The sequence below is a fragment of the Acipenser ruthenus genome, chromosome 6, assembly GCF_902713425.1.
Source record: "Acipenser ruthenus chromosome 6, fAciRut3.2 maternal haplotype, whole genome shotgun sequence".
NCBI classification, from domain to species: Eukaryota; Metazoa; Chordata; class Actinopteri; order Acipenseriformes; family Acipenseridae; genus Acipenser; species Acipenser ruthenus.
In genome coordinates this window covers 20,915,405-20,933,888 of record NC_081194.1, presented here as the reverse complement: position 1 = coordinate 20,933,888, position 18,484 = coordinate 20,915,405, and the positions used below count along the sequence as shown (strand labels likewise).

The 18,484-nt window shown below is 36.9% G+C and overlaps 1 protein-coding gene and 1 pseudogene across 1 annotated transcript in view; both read left to right on the top strand.

Moving 5' to 3' along the window:
* The first annotated feature begins 3,030 nt into the window (after positions 1–3,030).
* Positions 3,031–18,484, top strand: part of LOC117962846 (jouberin-like) — a 58,211-nt pseudogene continuing 42,757 nt past the window's right edge.
* Positions 7,554–18,484, top strand: part of LOC117411252 (jouberin-like) — a 67,219-nt gene continuing 56,288 nt past the window's right edge. Inside the window, exon 1 of the mRNA XM_059025934.1 lies at positions 7,554–7,724. Coding sequence (XP_058881917.1) covers positions 7,554–7,724 — 171 coding nt within the window. The remainder of the gene's footprint in view (positions 7,725–18,484) is intronic.

Here is an 18,484-nt window from a genome sequence, read left to right as displayed (position 1 = left end):
AAACTTGTGGTCTACAAGTCACAGAAAGTAGGATCACGAGAGACGTAAAAAATACATCTAAATCACTCGGAGCTCTTTGCTCCCACCACAAAGTACTTAATTTGTAGTCAACTTATACTAAACAATTAAAACTGTACTTTAGATTGACAGGTATAATTCTGCTTCTGGACTTTGGATGACTGAAAAACATTATGCTGGAGACAAATGCAGGAAACCCTTCATTTTGACTTTCTTGCTATCCCTATAAACAATGGCCAACTAATGATTTGTTGCTGTCTGGGACTGTGCATTGTAGTGGTCATGTACCTCCCACAATGCCTCTCTTTAATTGTGACGGTTTGTTTTTAAGAAGACAATATATTTCATCCATAACTGTAAAGCACCTGTTAGTGGTATACCATACGATTATTTTAGAAACATTTCGACTATAAGACATTGAGGAAAACTTCCAGTCGAAACTTTTTTTAAAAATTGTATACATTTTATATTAGTGTTACAAGAAAACAGAGGAGTTTGTGAGGAACATGAACTTCCACCCTTGCCTTGGCCCACAATGCAGTGTCAAATGTGTTGTGTGATGAATGAGATGGCATTGCATCACCAGCTGCTGTTCATTAGGACGAACCAGAGGAGAGTGAAGAAAAAGCAAAGACCAAGGCTCTGAAGAAGTTTTTAAGAGCTAGGCAGGTTCATCTACTGATAAAAAGAAATAAAAAATGAAAAGCACCCAGCCTCAGGAAAGTTTTGCAGTGAGTAAAGAGTAACTGTGAGTAATGGACAGAGGCTGGGGTTATCAGGTACAACTTTATTTGTGTCCTAAGCTTTAATAAAACTACCACTTCTGATTAATTTGAATGGACTCATGTTAAAACAGGAAGATGTTTTTGCTAAATAGATTTAAAAAAAGAAGTCATTTTTAATGTTGCCCAGTAGGTGGCACACATCTACATAATTAAGGTTGAGGATCATAATTAGGTTTAATGCTTGCTTGGTTTTGTTAATTTAGTTTTTTTGTTTCTGTTTCTTTCAGAAAACTTATTGAAATGCTCTCTGTTATGCCATAATCTATTTATTTCAAAGCTTCAATAAATATAAATTTTCAGTGTTCAGCTGTGTGATAAGTAAAACTATTTTAAAGTAGGCCTACATATTGAATACAGACATTTCATGATAAATGAGTTCCCTTGTTTCTTTCCATAAGGTGTAATTTTGTGTTCAAATGAGATTATTTTAATGTATTTAATAATTCCAGTCTTGGATTTGTAAAAATATATTGTAATAATAAATACCATTTTTTTTCTACACGTAGCTGCATTATGGTAATGTTACACCTGTGTTATCCTTCTCAGGCCCTTTTATTTTAGATATTCAGCAGTAAGGTGAGGCATGTTAACTGTTTTTTGTCCGATTATTACCTTTTAAAGTTCAATTTCAGATTACATTTTTGTATTCTGCAATTAGTTTTTAGAAACTACATACTTTTTAACTTTCACTGTTATTTGTTTCCAGTAAGTTTTCCATTGTGTGGGCTAAAGTAAATTGTTTCCACTTGTTTTATACATCTAATTTTCATTACGATGTCTCCTTCCACCCATTGCCTTATCTTCACATCTGTGCTTATCTTTTAAAGAAACCACATCCTGTTCGCCTGGAAACCTTTGTACGAAACGGATGTGCTTGGTCTACCCAGACAGGAAAGGGTTAAACACTGATGGTTGAATTTGTCTGTGTTTAATTCCTATTGTAATTACAGTCTTGCAGTGCTATATTTTTGGTAAATGTACAGTACATACTGCTGTACTATTTTTTACAGTTTAGATCACCAAAATAACATGCATTTACAATCAGGTGACAAATTAATGTATTATTATTTATTTCTTAGCAGACGCCCTTATCCAGGGCGACTTACAATTGTTACAAGATATTACATTATTTTTTACACATTATTTTTACATATACTTACCCATTTATACAGTTTGGTTTTTACTGGAGCAATCTAAGTAAAGTACCTTGCTCAAGGGTACAGCAGAAGTGTCCCCACCTGGGTTTGAACCCACAACCGTCTGGTCAAGAGTCCAGAGCGCTAACCACTACTCCACACTGCTGCTGTACAAAGTTGGTTCTCAATAAAGTTCCATTACATAAATTAACCTTTTCACTGCCACTGTTTTTAATCTCTGGACATGTCAATGGTATAGATTTTTTTCACATTTCCATAGTACTTCCATGGTTACACACCATTCAAATGCATTACTCTTTTCACAGCTTGAAACCATGAAAAACAGCCTCGACCTGAAAAAACGTGGAAGACAAGACCATCCTCAACAACACCTACAACCAAGAAGAGGGGCGCCCCCGGTTCACAAAGAACAAGTTGAGAGAAAACCTTAACGACAGAGAAAGTCAACAACAATGCCCTGATTGAGGAAGACAGACAACCAGCGAAGACCAAGAAGAAGGATGTAATTGAGGACCAAATCCAGTGTGAGAATCCCCAGTACATCATCAGCACTTCTGCGCATAGAGATGACACAAAAACAGCCAAGGTTGCAAAATCTAAAACTAATTTGGAGGCTGATGAAACCGAACAGAAGCCTGAAAGAAAGGCAAAAAATGCCTTTTATCAAAGGATGAGGACGAGGGCAAGCAACTCTTCCAGAAGTATTGCTGAAGAGGAAGCCAAGGAAATAAAAAATAAACTAAGAAAATATTGCTGAAACAATGTCAGATTCTACTGTGAGCATAACAGGTGACGTTTTAAATAATGAGGTGGGCAAGAAGAAAAAGAGAAACTGCCAATTACAGCTGAAGGAGAAACAAGGTAAAACAGGTATTTTAAAGGACAAGGTTCATCATCTAGTGCACCACCATAGTGGCAATCTCGTCTGCTGTAGTGTTACACTTCCTGTACATGTTTTACAGTCTGTCTCGCACAAGAAGTCAACGATATTTGTAGTGGGAATGATATAGCACAGTGCAAGATAAGAGCGATTATTTCGAGTAATAAGGATGTGCTTTCCTTTCAGTGCAATGGCCTTATCTGAGCTGCAGCAGCCAGACAGGTGAGAAAGAAAAAGAAGAAACACAGGATAACTGTCTGTGATACAGAAACAGAGTGAAGGAGGGTGGGGAGCAGATACTTGATGATGAAGAGGAGGAGGCAGCAGAAAACAGAAGGAAAGAAAACAAAAAAAGAAAAGAAAAAAGGTTCTATGAACTACTGTTACCGAATGTGGTGCAGTGGTTTTGTTATTTTCTTTTAAACTTTTGTTTTTATGTCTGTTTGTCAATTTGTCTTAAGCAGAAAGATGAGTTAATGATGAGCTGAATGACAATGCTAAAGTAATTGTATCTGTGGAAAGTTTGACTGTGTTAGTAGAATTAACCACACAGATTTATTTTTCACAGATGAAGTGATTATTAAAAGGTATTTCACCAATGATCCTGGGAAAGTTGTGGTATTTCCTGTGCTCAACAGTAAATTCTAATTTTAAATGCTGTAAGAGGTGTAATATTATCATGGAATAGACTGTTCATATTTAAAAGTATTTGTCCATGTCTTCAAACTAGGTTTGCAGCAATAATACCACAATACAGCATTTTTGCCTCGCTTGTCTCGTATGATTTGTCCTTATACATGCTTTGTGTGCTTTTTATTAGAGGTATATTTTTTGGGGCAGACTTGACTCTCCACCACACTTAAACACCAGTATAGTAAATGTAGCTAGTCTACCCGTGATCATGAGATTGCATCATATATTCATAAGTAATTAATGTGTCAAATCTCATGTCAAATTACATTGTAGTGTAATGCTTAGTCTGGGTACTTTTCATTAACAGTGGTCGTCCAGTTTCTTCAATTTATGAGCAAGAGACAGTGGATCACATTCTACCTATCATGACACAGCTTTATGATGTCAAGAAAAACAAGCTGACGGTTCCAGAATGGGACAAACAGGTTGTCTTCAATGAGAGATTTGGATATTTCATGCAGGAAACCAATGAAAGTCCAAAAGTAATGCTGTTTTTTGAGGTACAGACATTTTTGGATTTTTTGTGATACTGAGCATACAGCAGTGCATGGTTGCAGTATATCTTTGAAGTACTGATTAATAACCACATGGAATAATGTTACTGTAATTCTAATAGATTTCTGGTTTATAAACTGACCATGACTGCAACTGCAGTGCCGATTAAACCGGGACAACTGTTCAGTTTTAAATTGTGGCTACGAGAGGAGATGTTTTTTTGCCAGAGAGGTTATAAAGAAACCTAGACAGACACACACACACAAAACCTACATTGATCTTTGTCTTTCATAAATTCAGTTTTATGAAACAGCCTGGGCATTTTTAAAGGTATGTTAAGTCAATTTACACACATTTATATTTAGCTAGAACAGACCTTAGGTGGACAGAACCATACTTGTTAAATGGTAGACAAAAGTGGGAATTTTGCAGCTGATTTCTCAACAGGTTTTGTTGATTTAATATCTTTCCAGAACACTTTTAAGGGTACTGTATTTCACACCATGTTTTCCTTTTTCAGATTGTATGTATTAATGGAGTCCTACTTGTGGAAGGGAAATTCAGACTACAACTCTATTTCCCATCTCCCAGAGGAAGGATGCAGCCCAACACTGTTGGAGGTGTTTGAGCGGTGGAAAAAGTATCAAAGGAATCGATGCTCATCAACACTTTGTTACAGTCAAAGGCTTAAAATTGCCAGATCACGTAAGTTTAGTTTAATATGTAGTTTATGCTTAACGTATCAGTGATATCTAACCTGTAGCATTGATGAGTTAAACAATTTCATATTCGTGAGATTTAGACATCTGAATCAACATCTGAGGTCATAAATACTACCAAACACATGTTCTTTGCTTGTTCATAACAATTTGCTGAAAATCTCATTCATTGGTAAATCATGATTGTTAATTGTGTGCAGTCTTTCCTGGGGGATATCACTCCTGCTCAGAAAAGACATACACATCCGTATTGCCCTGTAAAACTAAGGGTCAGTGCACAGAGGTGTAATTATGTCAATGCTCCTGGTATTTTTTCAGGTTGATCCTTGTGTTCGCTCGATGATGGCTGTACAGCAGGAGAGGGGTAATACCTCATACAGTGAACTTCAGAATGAGGTCACAAGAAAGGATGATAACCTCCAGGAGGAAAAGAGGATTGAGTTTCTGAAGTGGAGCAAGCTGCCTGGACAGGTGGAGTTCCTAAATATTGTTCTTTTAATGTTTTGTAGAAGACAGCTTAGCTGTCTGAGAACGGAAAAGTTTGCACGTTGAAACTAGCTGTGTGGGAAAACCTGCTTGCAGTGATCAGAGGGAAATTATTTGCTTACATCTTGCATTATTTTATGACCATAACGACTCTGTAGTTTGTAAATGCATGCAAGCATCCGTTTTAAAGTGAAAACTGAAGTGTACCAAAACGTTGTAGAATCATTTTGTGTATTTTGCTGTTTATCATTGCATATTTTTATGTATACCTTCATTCAATTAACTTAAATCCCCATGCTGCTGTATTTAGCATTAAGAGCAATTAAAAAAACAAAAAAAACGATTTATGTTGAAATAAAAGCAGATATTGAAAAAGCAAGAAATTAAATATGAATGACCTCTACTGAGTAAAAATAATTCATTGAAACAGCATTAAATTATCCCTTAAGACAAGGGGATTATAAAACTAGCAAAACAAATAAACTACACTTCCTTACTAACTATCATATTTCAAGCAAGATCATTGAAATATTATTTGTATTTATTTTATAGAGGTTTGCTGTATTCCAAAGAAGCCTTTGCTGTCCTTTTGAGGGGGTCAGATGGGCTGTTTCTGTGTTCGTTTCTCCAATGATGGAAAAACATTGGCTTGTGCTGACAATGATGGTTATCCTGTTGTAGGTAGGTACGTACTTTCTTACACTTTATGGGACTCCTGTTGAAGTGAGTTATGTTTATCTTTATTGTTTTGTATACCATTTAAAAATCATCAGGAGATGCAAGGTGAAAAACTGGCCCACTAAAATGTTTGGCAAAATTGTTAGGCAACATAAATCTTTTGTTTTATGGCAGCGGTTCTCAACCATGTTTGAATAATACTGTAAGTATAGTAATATAATAATAATAATTATAATAAATTACAAAAATAATAATTTGGAAAACTAAATATGATTCTTACAAATTAACACTCATTAGTATTGTTGTTTTTTGTTTTTTTTTAACCGCTTTTTAAAGCAGAGAACCGATAGGGCGATTTAAACATTAGTTACCCACCGCTTTGCACACTGTTCTGTAAACATTGGATTGTTTTGTGGTGCGTGAAAAAAGGCAGTGATTGTGTAGCTTCATTGTGATCATCCAAAAAACAAAAAGTTAGAAAATATGAAGAAAGTTACTTTATATTTGGATTTACCTTTGCTGGAATTGAAGGAGTACCACGTCCTCAGTGTGTCATCTGTGATAAAGTACTTGCTAATGCCAGCTTGAAGCCTTTCAAACTAAGACGACATTTGGAGACTCAACATCATGGACTGAAGGATAAGCCGCTCGACTTTTTCAGAAGAAAACTTGATGCATAAAATCAGCAAAAGGGGGCAATAAGCAAGCATTCCACAGTGTCTGCCAAATGTCTTAAAGCTTATTATGCCGTGTCATACCGCATTGCTAAACTTTGCAAGCCGCACACCATAGCTGAGACACTGGTTTTGCCAGCTGTAAAGGACATTTGTTCCATTGTTTGGGGAAAGCTCTGCCGTGCAGGTTGGTGAAATTCTGTTGTGAAATGATACAGTGATTCGCCGAATTTCAGAACTTGCCAGTGATGTGGAAAATCAACTGCTTAACTACATCAAGACGAGTACATTTTATGCCATACAACTTGACGAGACAACGGATATCGCTGCTTGTTTACGTCAGATTTGTACATAGTCACTTCTGGAGGAATTTTTTTTTTTTCAGACCTCTTCCAACTCACACAACCGACTAAAAAATATTTGCAATGTTAGATCGTTTCATTCGTGAAGCAGGTATGCATTGGGATCAGTGCATTGGGATTTGCAGTAACGGAGCTCGATCCATGACGGGGGGTGTGGAGTGGTTTATTCACTAAGAGTTCAGCAAGTAGCCCCCCTGGCTAAATGGACACACTGCATGATACACAGAGAAGCCTTGGCCGTGAAGAAAATGTCTGAACCATTGAAGTCTGTTATGCAGCAAGCAGTGCAGATAATCAATTTTATAAAAGCATGGCCACTTCATGCTCGTTTATTTTCGGTTCTGTGCCAGGAAATGGGATCTGATCACCAACACCTACTATTTCACACTGAAGTAAGATGGCTATCAAGAGGGAGAGTACTTCTTCGCCTTTTTGAGCTATGTGAGGAGGTTAAAACCTTAATTGATGCCCGGTCTGATCTTGTTAACCACCTTCATGATTGCTCTTGGTTGGCTCTGCTTGCTTACTTTGTTACTACAGACGGTAACAGTTTTTGTTAAAAAACTGGACATTTGGGCCACTCGATTGTCGGAGGGAAATTTCGACATGTTAACTACGTTTTCAGATTTCCTCCAGGATTGTGGCGAAAGTGTGGATTGCAATGATCTTAAAGTCCTCATTGTTGAACATGTCACAGGACTGAAGCAACAGTTCAGGGACATCTTCCAGGAAGATGGCAGTTCACTTGTCTGGGTTCGTGATCCGTTCGTCACTTCAGTTAGTTCAACCAATCTTTCTGGGAGATGGAAGAACAGTTTATTGAGCTGACATGCGACAACAGACTGAAGCACATTTCTGGCGCTCAGTTGCACAGGAGTTCCCTCAGCTCTCTACTGCTGCAGTGAATGTGCTCCTACCTTTTGCTTCCACGTACCTCTACGAAGCTGGATTTTCCAAACTTGCAGCTTTGAAAACAAAATACAGAAATCGGCTACAGGTTGAAGATGACTTAAGTCTCTCCCTTTGGACCATTTGAGCCTTGCACTGACCTGCTTTGCAGTACCAGGCAAGCTCACATTTCCCACTGACTGACATCAGCAGCACTATTAAAAGTAAAGTGTATTTTATTTATTTTTAGTTTTTACTGTGCTGTACCTGAATGTCAAAAATCTGAAATAACGCATTAGCGACGCTAGGTGGCAGTATATGTACTTTACTTCGTTAGTAAGTCATGCGCATGAGAAGTTAATTTCAGAAATTTCAGACTTTTATCTGTCGCTATTTTTGTTTTGGGGTGGGGGGGTTGAGGGGGGCGGCAAGTAAAAATAAATAAATAAAATAAATAAATAAAAACTTACGGTGGGACGCGAGTTTAAAAAAAAAAGGTTGAGGACCCCTGTTTTATGGTAAATCGTTATTAATACCAGTAAATTTGGTAATTTTGCTCAAATTGATTTTCAGCATTTCAGCACGATGTGTTTCCCATAATGTCTGTTTACTGCAGCAAGAAATGATAATGAAAACTAAGCATTGATGTACTAGTAATTTCTACCATCAGATGGCAGTAGGCCATTGCTGTAATTCTAACACTTAATTTTTTTTTTTTTTTTTTTTTTTTTGCTGGGTAGTTTATGAAATTCCATCAGGCAAAGTTCTTGGAACATTTAATGGTCACCTTAGTATTGTGTATGACCTTTGCTGGTCCAGAGATGACAAGACCCCCCTTTCAGCATTCTCAGATGGGACAGTAAAGTACATATTTTCAATGCAGATTACACTTAAAAGTATTGTGTTGTATTAAGATTGTTTTTTTGTTTTGTCTGATTTTTGATTGTTGCTCCAGAGCAGTAGCAAATGTTTGAGCTTTGTTTTTTTTTTTTTTTTTTTAATCAATTACTGACTGCTTTCAGGTGAAGCAGTGAAATACAAATATTACATATAGATTTACCTATAATAACCAATCATCAATAGTTCTCAGTTTTTATCTATGATGCTAAACACATTTTATTAATTAAGCTGCAATAATATTACTGGTTTAGTCCTACACTGTCAAGTGTATATTAAAAGAAGTTTAAGGGTTCCAAACTGCCTACACATTTTACAAGCTCTAAAACAATCCCAATGTAATGTCATATATTGTTGTACTTATTACATTTTATTATATATGTGTTGTGTAGTGTTTTTTTTTTTTTTAAAGCATTGAAAATAACTGTTTTTAGAATCCACTAGAGGGCCTTAGTGTGTTACATAGTCACTCAAGTTATGCTTTGTTCCTCCTAAACAAAAACCCTTGGTGTTTTGATATTGTGGGGAATCCCAGTGTACTGTATGATACATCCAAATCTAGTTTTAAATGTTCCTGTGATATTGCCAAACTGTAAATCTTTACCAGTAAAATATGTGCTTTTGTTATATACAAACAAATGTGGTCATGTTACAGAAGTACTGAGAAACTAAAGTGTATTTAGGAGCTCTTAAATCTAAACTGTTTGATATTATTATATAGTATCTATAACTTTGTAACATTATCTTTTTAGTTTTCCTTTTAGAAAGTATCATAGCAAGCTAATCACTTAAGTAACTGCTTTGTATAAATCGTGTTCAGTAAGGAAACTTTTTACCAGGTTGAACAGGTCTGTGTTAAGGGGAACATTAAGAAAGGTAATGTGTGTGACTTGTTCCAGGGAACAAGTGTTTTGGTCACCGGTAAACGGCTTAGCCGTCCGGTTATAGTTCAGAATTTGTGCAAAGTTTAGCACTCCTTGATGGAGTTAGGCTTTTGTTTTGTTGGTTTACTTTTTGTTTGTAAATTAATAAATGTACAGGCACCATCCTTGTTGAATTCAGCTGTGGTCCAGTGTACTTCATTTTACACAAGAAGACAAGTGTGAAAGGTCCCGAAAGTGGCAAAACTTACCCTGCTGGCGAATGCGGGCAACCTTTGTGTAAAAGAAGAAAAATAGTGTGGAGTAGTGGTTAGGGCTCTGGACTCTTGACCGGAGGGTTATGGGTTCAATCCCCAGTGAGGGACACTGCTGCTGTACCCTTGAGCAAGATTTTACCTAGATTGCTCCAGTAAAAACCCAACTGTATAAATGGGTAATTGTATGTAAAAATAATGTGATATCTTGTAACAATTGTAAGCCGCCCTGGATAAGGGCGTCTGCTAAGAAATAAATAATAATAATAATAATAATAATAATAATAATAATAATAATAATAAAAAGGAAAGAAAATGAAGAGGGACTCAAGCCACAGCGGCTTGCCTACATCCTCGGAGCAGGGATGCTCTTGATCTTTTTTAGCCTGCCCTGCAATGAGCAAGCCAAGCTAAAGCAACATCGCCTCCGTGGGCTAAGTTTTGGAAGACTCACAGTGCTGGCTATACCAGCACTGTGAGCTCCTGCTGGAAACCGAGAGGAAGTTGCTGCTGCCGGAGCCAGAGTTGCTGCTACAGCCATTCACTGCCGTCAGAGCAAAATTCGCTGCCGACGGAACCAGAGTTGCTGCAGGAAGAGAAGCGCTATGGTCCATGTGGTTTAGTTTGTTAATACTTTTTTTCCCCTCCTTTTAGAATATGGAATATTGAAACATTTCAAGGCCTTGCTGAAAATATTCTCCCACGCCCTGCATTTATCTATGCTGCATAGTATCACCCCTTTGCACAGTATTTGGCAGTGACAGGAGGTTATGATTGTGTGATTCATGTGTGGAACGTGCAGGTGAAAGATGTTAATGGCCAGTTGCTCCAAGAATTTGATGGACACAAGATCTTCATAAAAAGTATGTTTTGATGCAGAAGGTGTGATTCCTCATGGATTTCTGCTCTTGCATATCAATCCATTATATTTACAAAGTATGCTTTTGTTTATCCTTTACACCCTGTAATCAAAGTCTAGATTCAGATGTTGAATAACAAGCTATCACACATACCACAGATGGGTGTCATAAAATATCACTGAAATATTGGTAAAATTAGAAAAGAAAAAAAAAGTTCAATCGGCCGTTTGGGTTACCAAATGCAACCTGAAATATCTATAATCTGTGTTAAGTTTGGAGACGATTTCATTTCAAGGCTATTACTATGTCACCAAATAGAATGTGAGAGACAGACTTGATCCGTGCACAAGGGTCCACATTTTGGTTGAGGATCCTACTTACGGGAATAATGGAAATATGTATCTCAGACTTGTAGGCTGTCCCTCACATGGGTGATTTTAATTTGTTATGCAAAAAGCATTGCTGGCTTTCATTTTGTAATATTGCTATTGTATTTCCCGGTTGACTGGTAAATTGAGACATTGTCTGGTGCTTCCGTATGGAAGGCTTCATAAATGTGTGACGTTTCAATGGGAAGTTTCAAAAGAGATGACTCTGTAGAACAGGCTTTGTAATAATTACCAGAACAATTTAAACACTGTGAAGACTCATTACATTGAATCTGTCCTGCCCTGGCTTCCCACAAGGCCCTGCATCCTCTTGACTTTTTTATTTATTTATTTTTTTTAATAAAATGCTTTGCTTACTTCCTGTGGAAATTTCTCATAGTTTCCAAATATTTTTTTTTTTAAGTAACAGTGCATGGCCTCAAAAACAACTAGCCAGCTATACTGAACCCACCTAAAGAAGTATGATCCAAGGTTAACGAGAGATCCAACAGCATTTTTAATTAATTCGGTGAACTGTGAAAAAGTGTGTTTTGATTTATTTTGTTGCTTTTTTTTAAACGTCCAATGAAAAAAAAAGTTCTAAAATGAGGCATTTTTACTTTTATGACCCAGATAAAGGGTTGCTTTTGCACAACCCATATGTTTGTATAGTACCTATTGTTATTGTAAACCTCTTCTATACTAAACTGAAATAAAATGTTTCAGGGCTGCAAATGTTTTCAGGGGACAGGTCAGGTGTGGAACACCTTTGTGAATGAAAGCTCATGGCACCACTCAGCTCAGCAGTGGTGTATTGAAAAGGTACTGGGAATAACACTGATTTTTTTAAAAAGGGTATTTCTTTGCAATTTGAAACTTGCTTGTCTAGCAGTTAGTGCCTCTGTGGTTGGAAATGCAAATTCCCCATTTGAGTATTGATCAGTTTCCAATAAGGCAAACCGCGGTAAGGTTGTAGTGTTAACTGTCGGTGAATCTATCTCTTGCACTGCAATTGTTTAGGAAATAAACTCAAGTTTCTATTCACCATTGGCATAAACAACTCTCAGTACATTGTTTCATCTCCAGATAGTGTTTAGTTTTCTTTTCATCTTACACAGTACAAAACAAATGTTGGACAATATAACAATCTGACCCTTTTAGGGTCTTTCACATGTAATGTTGTTTGTTTCCAAATTAACCCTGTGCAGTTAGTTTGAAAACGAACTGAAGAAAAACCTAAAAGATCATAGTTCCTTTTAAATTCACATCACAATTCAAGGCAAAAAAAACTGTTCACTTGAAAGTTTTTCTGGTTTGCTTCTTTTTTCTGAACTGATTTTGCTTTCACATTGCAGTAAAATAACCTGGTTCTGGATGCTGTATTGCACTACTTTTATATTTCAGAACATTTCAAGTAAGTAATTTAAACAGCAGCTTATTTCCATTAAACTATCCAACTGTATACTTTTATCCTCAAAGCGATATCAGGAGGGGTGAAAATGAGTTATTTGATACATTTTAGATACAATAATAAAATACATGTTGATATATACAGTATATGTATGTCGCTGCTATTGTGCATGTTTTTTTTAAGTGAGATTTTCACAAAGTTTTTAGTTTGGATCTTTAGAAAACATTAGCTGAGGCGGGGGATAATTTGTAAGCAAAAGGGTACTGTTTGTTTTTGTTTTTTCCCCCTAGACGTAATGTACTGGCCTTGATTTACATAGTAGCAAATATGCTTTAAATTCTCATCTGCTTGTGGGTTTCTTGCCTTGTTAATGGTTGCTGCATGCCTACCTTTGTCAAGCCATGTTTTAACATAATCTGCAGGATTGGACAATACTATTGATGGGCTAGCTAATCTGTTTTTTGGTGTTTCGCTGTTTGGGTTGTAAAAAAACTAGTAATTTCTTTTTTTTTTTTACTCGTGTTGCATTCTAAAATATATTGTCATAGTACACTTTTGTTATTTAATTCATGAAACAGGATTTTTTATTATTCTGTGTAGTTCTTTTTTGCAATTTTTTTTTTGCAAACTGTAGAATTGTCGCCTGTCAGACAAAAAGGTAGCGGATCTGGTGCGATCTGGAATAGATTAACCACTGGCTGAGGTTTAGATTGAATGTGAATTATTCAGCAAATGTCATGTTTATCATTTATCAAGTATTAATGTAAAACAAGAACATTTCGCGAGCAAGAAATGTTTGCTAATTTCATGTTTATTAAAAATCGACAAAATGAATGTGCCGTGAAATATATTATTCATACGTGTGCCGTACATTAAAAGAAAAAGAAGTGCAAACCTCTGTTGCAGCAAAAATTGACCTTGAAGACCATTAGCAAAATTAAGTTGCCGCAAAAATATCCTGTTTTACAGTGTTCTAGGGGCAGAACGGTAGGTATGACATTGTGTGATTCATTGTAAATACCCATTCCACTGAAGTGTTGTATTTTTGACCTGCAAGATTGGTATTGATATAGATTAAATAATTAAATAATGGTACATGTCTACAGTGAAATTGACAAGTGAGGAAGCCTGTTGCTATTTCAGGGTTAGTGGATGTTTCGATACAATGGGGTATAATAAAAATAATGAACAGTAAATGTAGTTTGAATTAAAAAAAAAAAAAAAAAAAAAAAAAAAAAAAAAAAAACATTGACAAGACTTGTGTGGTTCTACAGTATTGTACAACTGCTGGTTTTATTGCCTCTTCTAGACTATGAAGAAATACACAGGTGCTACTACCCACAGAGAGAAAATCCACAGTACTTTTACTCCATGTGGAAGCTTCCTATGATGGCCTATGTTTGGAATGCCAATACAGGTAAAACTCATTTTACTTGTTTAAGTGTTGCATATTTGCTGCCCTCATTATACTCCCTCCTCATATAATTTTCTTTATATAGACTTGTAAAATAAGTGGAGCAGCGCCATGAACCAATAAACAAAGGTTCAAGGCAGTCTTTCACTTTGAGTGTACTCAAAAACCAACAGTATCTTTCAAAGACCTCTTTCACAGTAACTAGTTCACGGGGAAAAAAAACAAACATTTCACTTTCAATTCCCATTTATTTAGGCATCAACTTGAAGTGGAATGGCATGGATACATTACAACAGACTAGAATATCATATGTTGGCTGGTTCTTTCTTATATATATATATATATAACCTGCTATTAGCTGCTGTGTTGCTGCTACTATTTCATGTATTATGCTTAGGGCTTCTGATTTTCGGTTTTAACCGATAGAAACTGATAAAACACCCCCGATACAAAAAAATTTAATCGGTGGATAGCCAATAAACACCGGAAAACATTAAAAAAAATAAAACCTACTACAAAAATAATAAATACATTTCCCAGTCTGCTGGGCAATGTCCCGCCTTCCTAACTTGTGTCTATCATTGATTAGTTCTGAATACTTTAAAACCTCTACTGAGTGACAGCACATTCCTACATTTCTATTGGAGACTCTGCTTGCGAGATTTAAAACGAGATTACAATCAGGAATGGAGGCTTGTTTGCGGGATTTAAAGCTGTATTACAGTTAAGATATGGAGGATTTAAAACAAAAATGCCTACACACAAAAACCCCAGAAGAATGTGCCCGTGACCATAGGGATTTCGTTGTGGAAGACCTCCTAGCCGGAACTACGATCGCCTGAAGTTAAGCCTCTCATGTGACAGCTTAGGTTTTGTTTTGAGGCTATTGCTCCGTCATTGTAGCAGCTAGACTGAAAGGGGCGATATCGGATTCGTTGGAAAGCTTAGAAGCTCAGCACCCCCCATGTACATTTCATATTGACATTTAATGGTGCAGTGTGTATTTTTTTTTTTTCTTCTCATCTCTACCACATAGTATGTCTGATCCTGTTGCAACTTGCATAATATGAAAGGAAATGTTGTGGCCTTTCATTTGATATGTTACATGCATGCAGTACAAACTATCCAGTAGTTAAACATACATAAATGAAAACAGTGAAAAACAGGCGGAAATGGCTGAGTGTAAAGAGTTAAAAAAAACAAATGGAGCACTTGTTAAAAAGAAAAGCACCTTTTTCTTCTGCTGCATGCAAAAACTTCATGTCAGGCAATGGCAAAAGTAATGGAGAGTGCTCTGTCTCGCAGGTATGAACAGCTGTTAGGTCGCCTGAAAGCAGCTTATTTTAAAGCAACACCAGTGAATGATGATGCAGTAATATATACAGTCAACTCCAAAATTATTGGCACCCTTGATAAAGATGAGCAAAAAAGACAGTATAAAATAAATAATACCAGTACTGAGCTATATTGTAATTTTCCAACATGTGGAATATATTTGACTTTATTAATGATTCAATGGAATCAACCAAAATTACACATTTCTCAAATTATAAATTTATTTCCAAAAAAAAAAATGAAGTGTCACAATTATTGGCACCCTTGTTTTCAGTACTTTGTGCACCCTTCCCTTGCAAGGATAACGGCACTGAGTCTATTTCTATAATGTTTAATGAGATTGGAGAACACATTGCCGGGGATCTTAGACCATTCCTCCATACAGAATCTTTCCAGATCCTTGATATCCTTTGGTCTGCGCTTATGGACTGCCCTCTTCAATTGAAACCACAGGTTTTCAATGGGGTTCAAGTCTGGATACTGAGATGGCCATTGCAAAATGTTGATTTTGTGGTCAATTAACCATTTCTTTGTGGATTTTGATGTGTGCTTGGGGTCATTGTCTTGCTGTAAGAACCACGTGCGGCCAAGTTTCATCCACCTAGCAGAGGCAACCAAGTTTTTTGGCTAAAATGTCCTGGTACTGGGTAGAGTTCATGATGCAGTTGACCTTAACAAGGGCCACAGGACCAGTGGAAACAAAACAGCCCCATAACTTCAAAGATCCACCACCATATTTTACAGTAGGTATGAGGTTCTTTTCTGCACATGCATCCTTCTTTCGACGCCAAACCCACCGCTGGTGTGCATGGCCAAAGAGCTCTATTTTCATCTCATCTGACCATAGCACCCGGTTCCAATCGAAGTGCCAATGCCGTTTAGCAAACTCCAGGTGCTTACATTTGTTGGTTGCTCTCAAAAAGGCTTTTTTCTGGCAACCCTTCCAAATAGCCTATTGGCATGGAGGTGGCGTCTAATTGTAGATTTGGAGACTTGGTGACCCCAAGATGCAACCAAGTTCTGTAATTCTCCAACTGTGGCCCTTGGATTTCCCTTTTGCCTCCTGAACCATCTGCCTCACTTAGATACAAGATACACTTGTGTCCTCTACCAGGCAAGTTTACCACTGTTCCAGTGGTTTTGAACTTATTAATTATTGCCCTAATAATGGTAAGTGGTATATTTTAGTTTTTTAGCTATTGTTTTGTACCCATTGCCTGATTTATGAAGGTCAACAACCATTTGTCTCTTCATTTGTGAGTTCTTTGCCTTTCCCCATGGTGATGGATGTCAAATGGATTTCATATGCATGTTACCTCATTTTTATACCCCAGTGAAACAGGAAGCCATGGAAGGCCACAATACAGTTCCTGAAGACTGAGATGAACTTAAAGAAGTAGAATGTTAATGCAGATTTAATTTTGTTTGATTTTATTTATAAGAATCTTTAGGGGTGCCAATAATTCTGACACCTATCTTTTTGAGAAAACATTAATAAAAAAACTTTTTTTCTGAGCAATTGTATTGGAATAAAAGAATTTGTTTTTCCCATATATTTTGAGCATAAAATATAGCTCATTACCTGTGTTTATTTTATACAGCCTTTTTTGCTAATCATAAAAGATGAATATGAGGCAAAAGTCAGATTGTTACCTTTTATTTCTGGCTGTTTCAACACATACATGTTTTACCAACTAAGAATAACAGTACTTTCAGAGTTCCATCCCCCCATTTTATGTGAGCATAAGTATTGGGACATTTGGCTCACAGGTGTCTCTAATTGATTAGGTGTTTCCTGTTGCATTGATTGTTCACACATAAAAGAGCTGTGAATGTGTAGTCTCAGTTCTATCCTTTGGTGTCAGTAGGCATAATCCAACATGAAGACTAGGGAGCTGTCTATGAAAGAAAAGCAAGTGATTTGGATGCTAAAAGAAAAGAGGAACTCAATTAGAACCATAGCACAAAAGTTGGGTATAGCCAAATCAACAGTTTGGAATGTCCTGAAAAAGAAAGACACCACTGGTGTCTTCAGCAATTGGCAACGACCAGGTCGGCCAAAGAAAACAGCAGCAGTTGATGACAGAAAAATGACCAGAGCTGTGAAAAACAACCCTAAAATAAGTGTCAGTGAAATCATCAACAACCTCCAGAATGCTGGGGTGAAAGTGTCACAATCTACTGTTTGCAGAACTTTGGAAGCAGAATTACAAAGGCTACACTACAAGATGCAAACCTCTGATCGGCACCAAAAATAGAAAGGCCAGATTAGAATTTGCTAAAAAGTACAGAGATGAGCCAGTAGAGTTTTGGAACAGAGTTTTATGGACAGATGAGACGAAGATTAACCTTTATCAAAGTGATGGGAAGGCAAAAGTGTGGAGAAAAAAAGGAACTGCAGATGATCCAAAGCATACCACCTCATCTGTGAAGCATGGTGGAGGTAGTGTCATGGCATGGGCATGCATAGCTGCCTCTGGAACGGGCTCAGTCATCTTTATTGATGATGTAACGAATGATGGCAGCAGCAGAATGACTTCAGAAGTGTACAGAAGCATCTTGACTACCAATGTACAAGAAAATGCCACCAGACTCATTGGGCGGCGCTTCACAGTGCAACAGGACAATGACCCAAAACACACTGCCAACGCAACCAAGGAGTTCATCAGGGGAAAGAAGTGGAAAGTTTTAGAATGGCCACGTCAATCTCCTGATTTAAATCCAATTGAACATGCATTTCACTTGCTGAAGAGGAGACTGAAGTCAGAAACTCCCCAAAACAAGCAACAGCTGAAAATGGCTGCAGTAAAGGCTTGGCCAAAGCATCTCAAAGGACGATACCAAGAGTTTGGTGATGTTAGTGGGTCGCAGGCTCACTTCTGTTATTGCATGCAAGGGATTTGCGACTAAATACTAGCTTTTATGCTTCTTATATTTGCTTTAAGTTGAATTGTCCCAATACTTATGCTCACATAAAATGGGGGGATGGAACTCTAAAAGTGCTGTTATTCTTAGTTGGTAAAACATGTATGTCTTGAAACCACCAGAAATAAAAGGTGACATTCTTTACTTTTGCCTCATATTAATCTTTTACTCGTATTTTCATATTGCTTGAGTGTACAGCAAAAATAGCAGTTTTGACTTCACTGTCCCAATACTTATGGAGGGCACTGTATATAGGTAGTGGACAAAAAAATGGAAACACCTGGGTAAATGAGGGACAACAAGT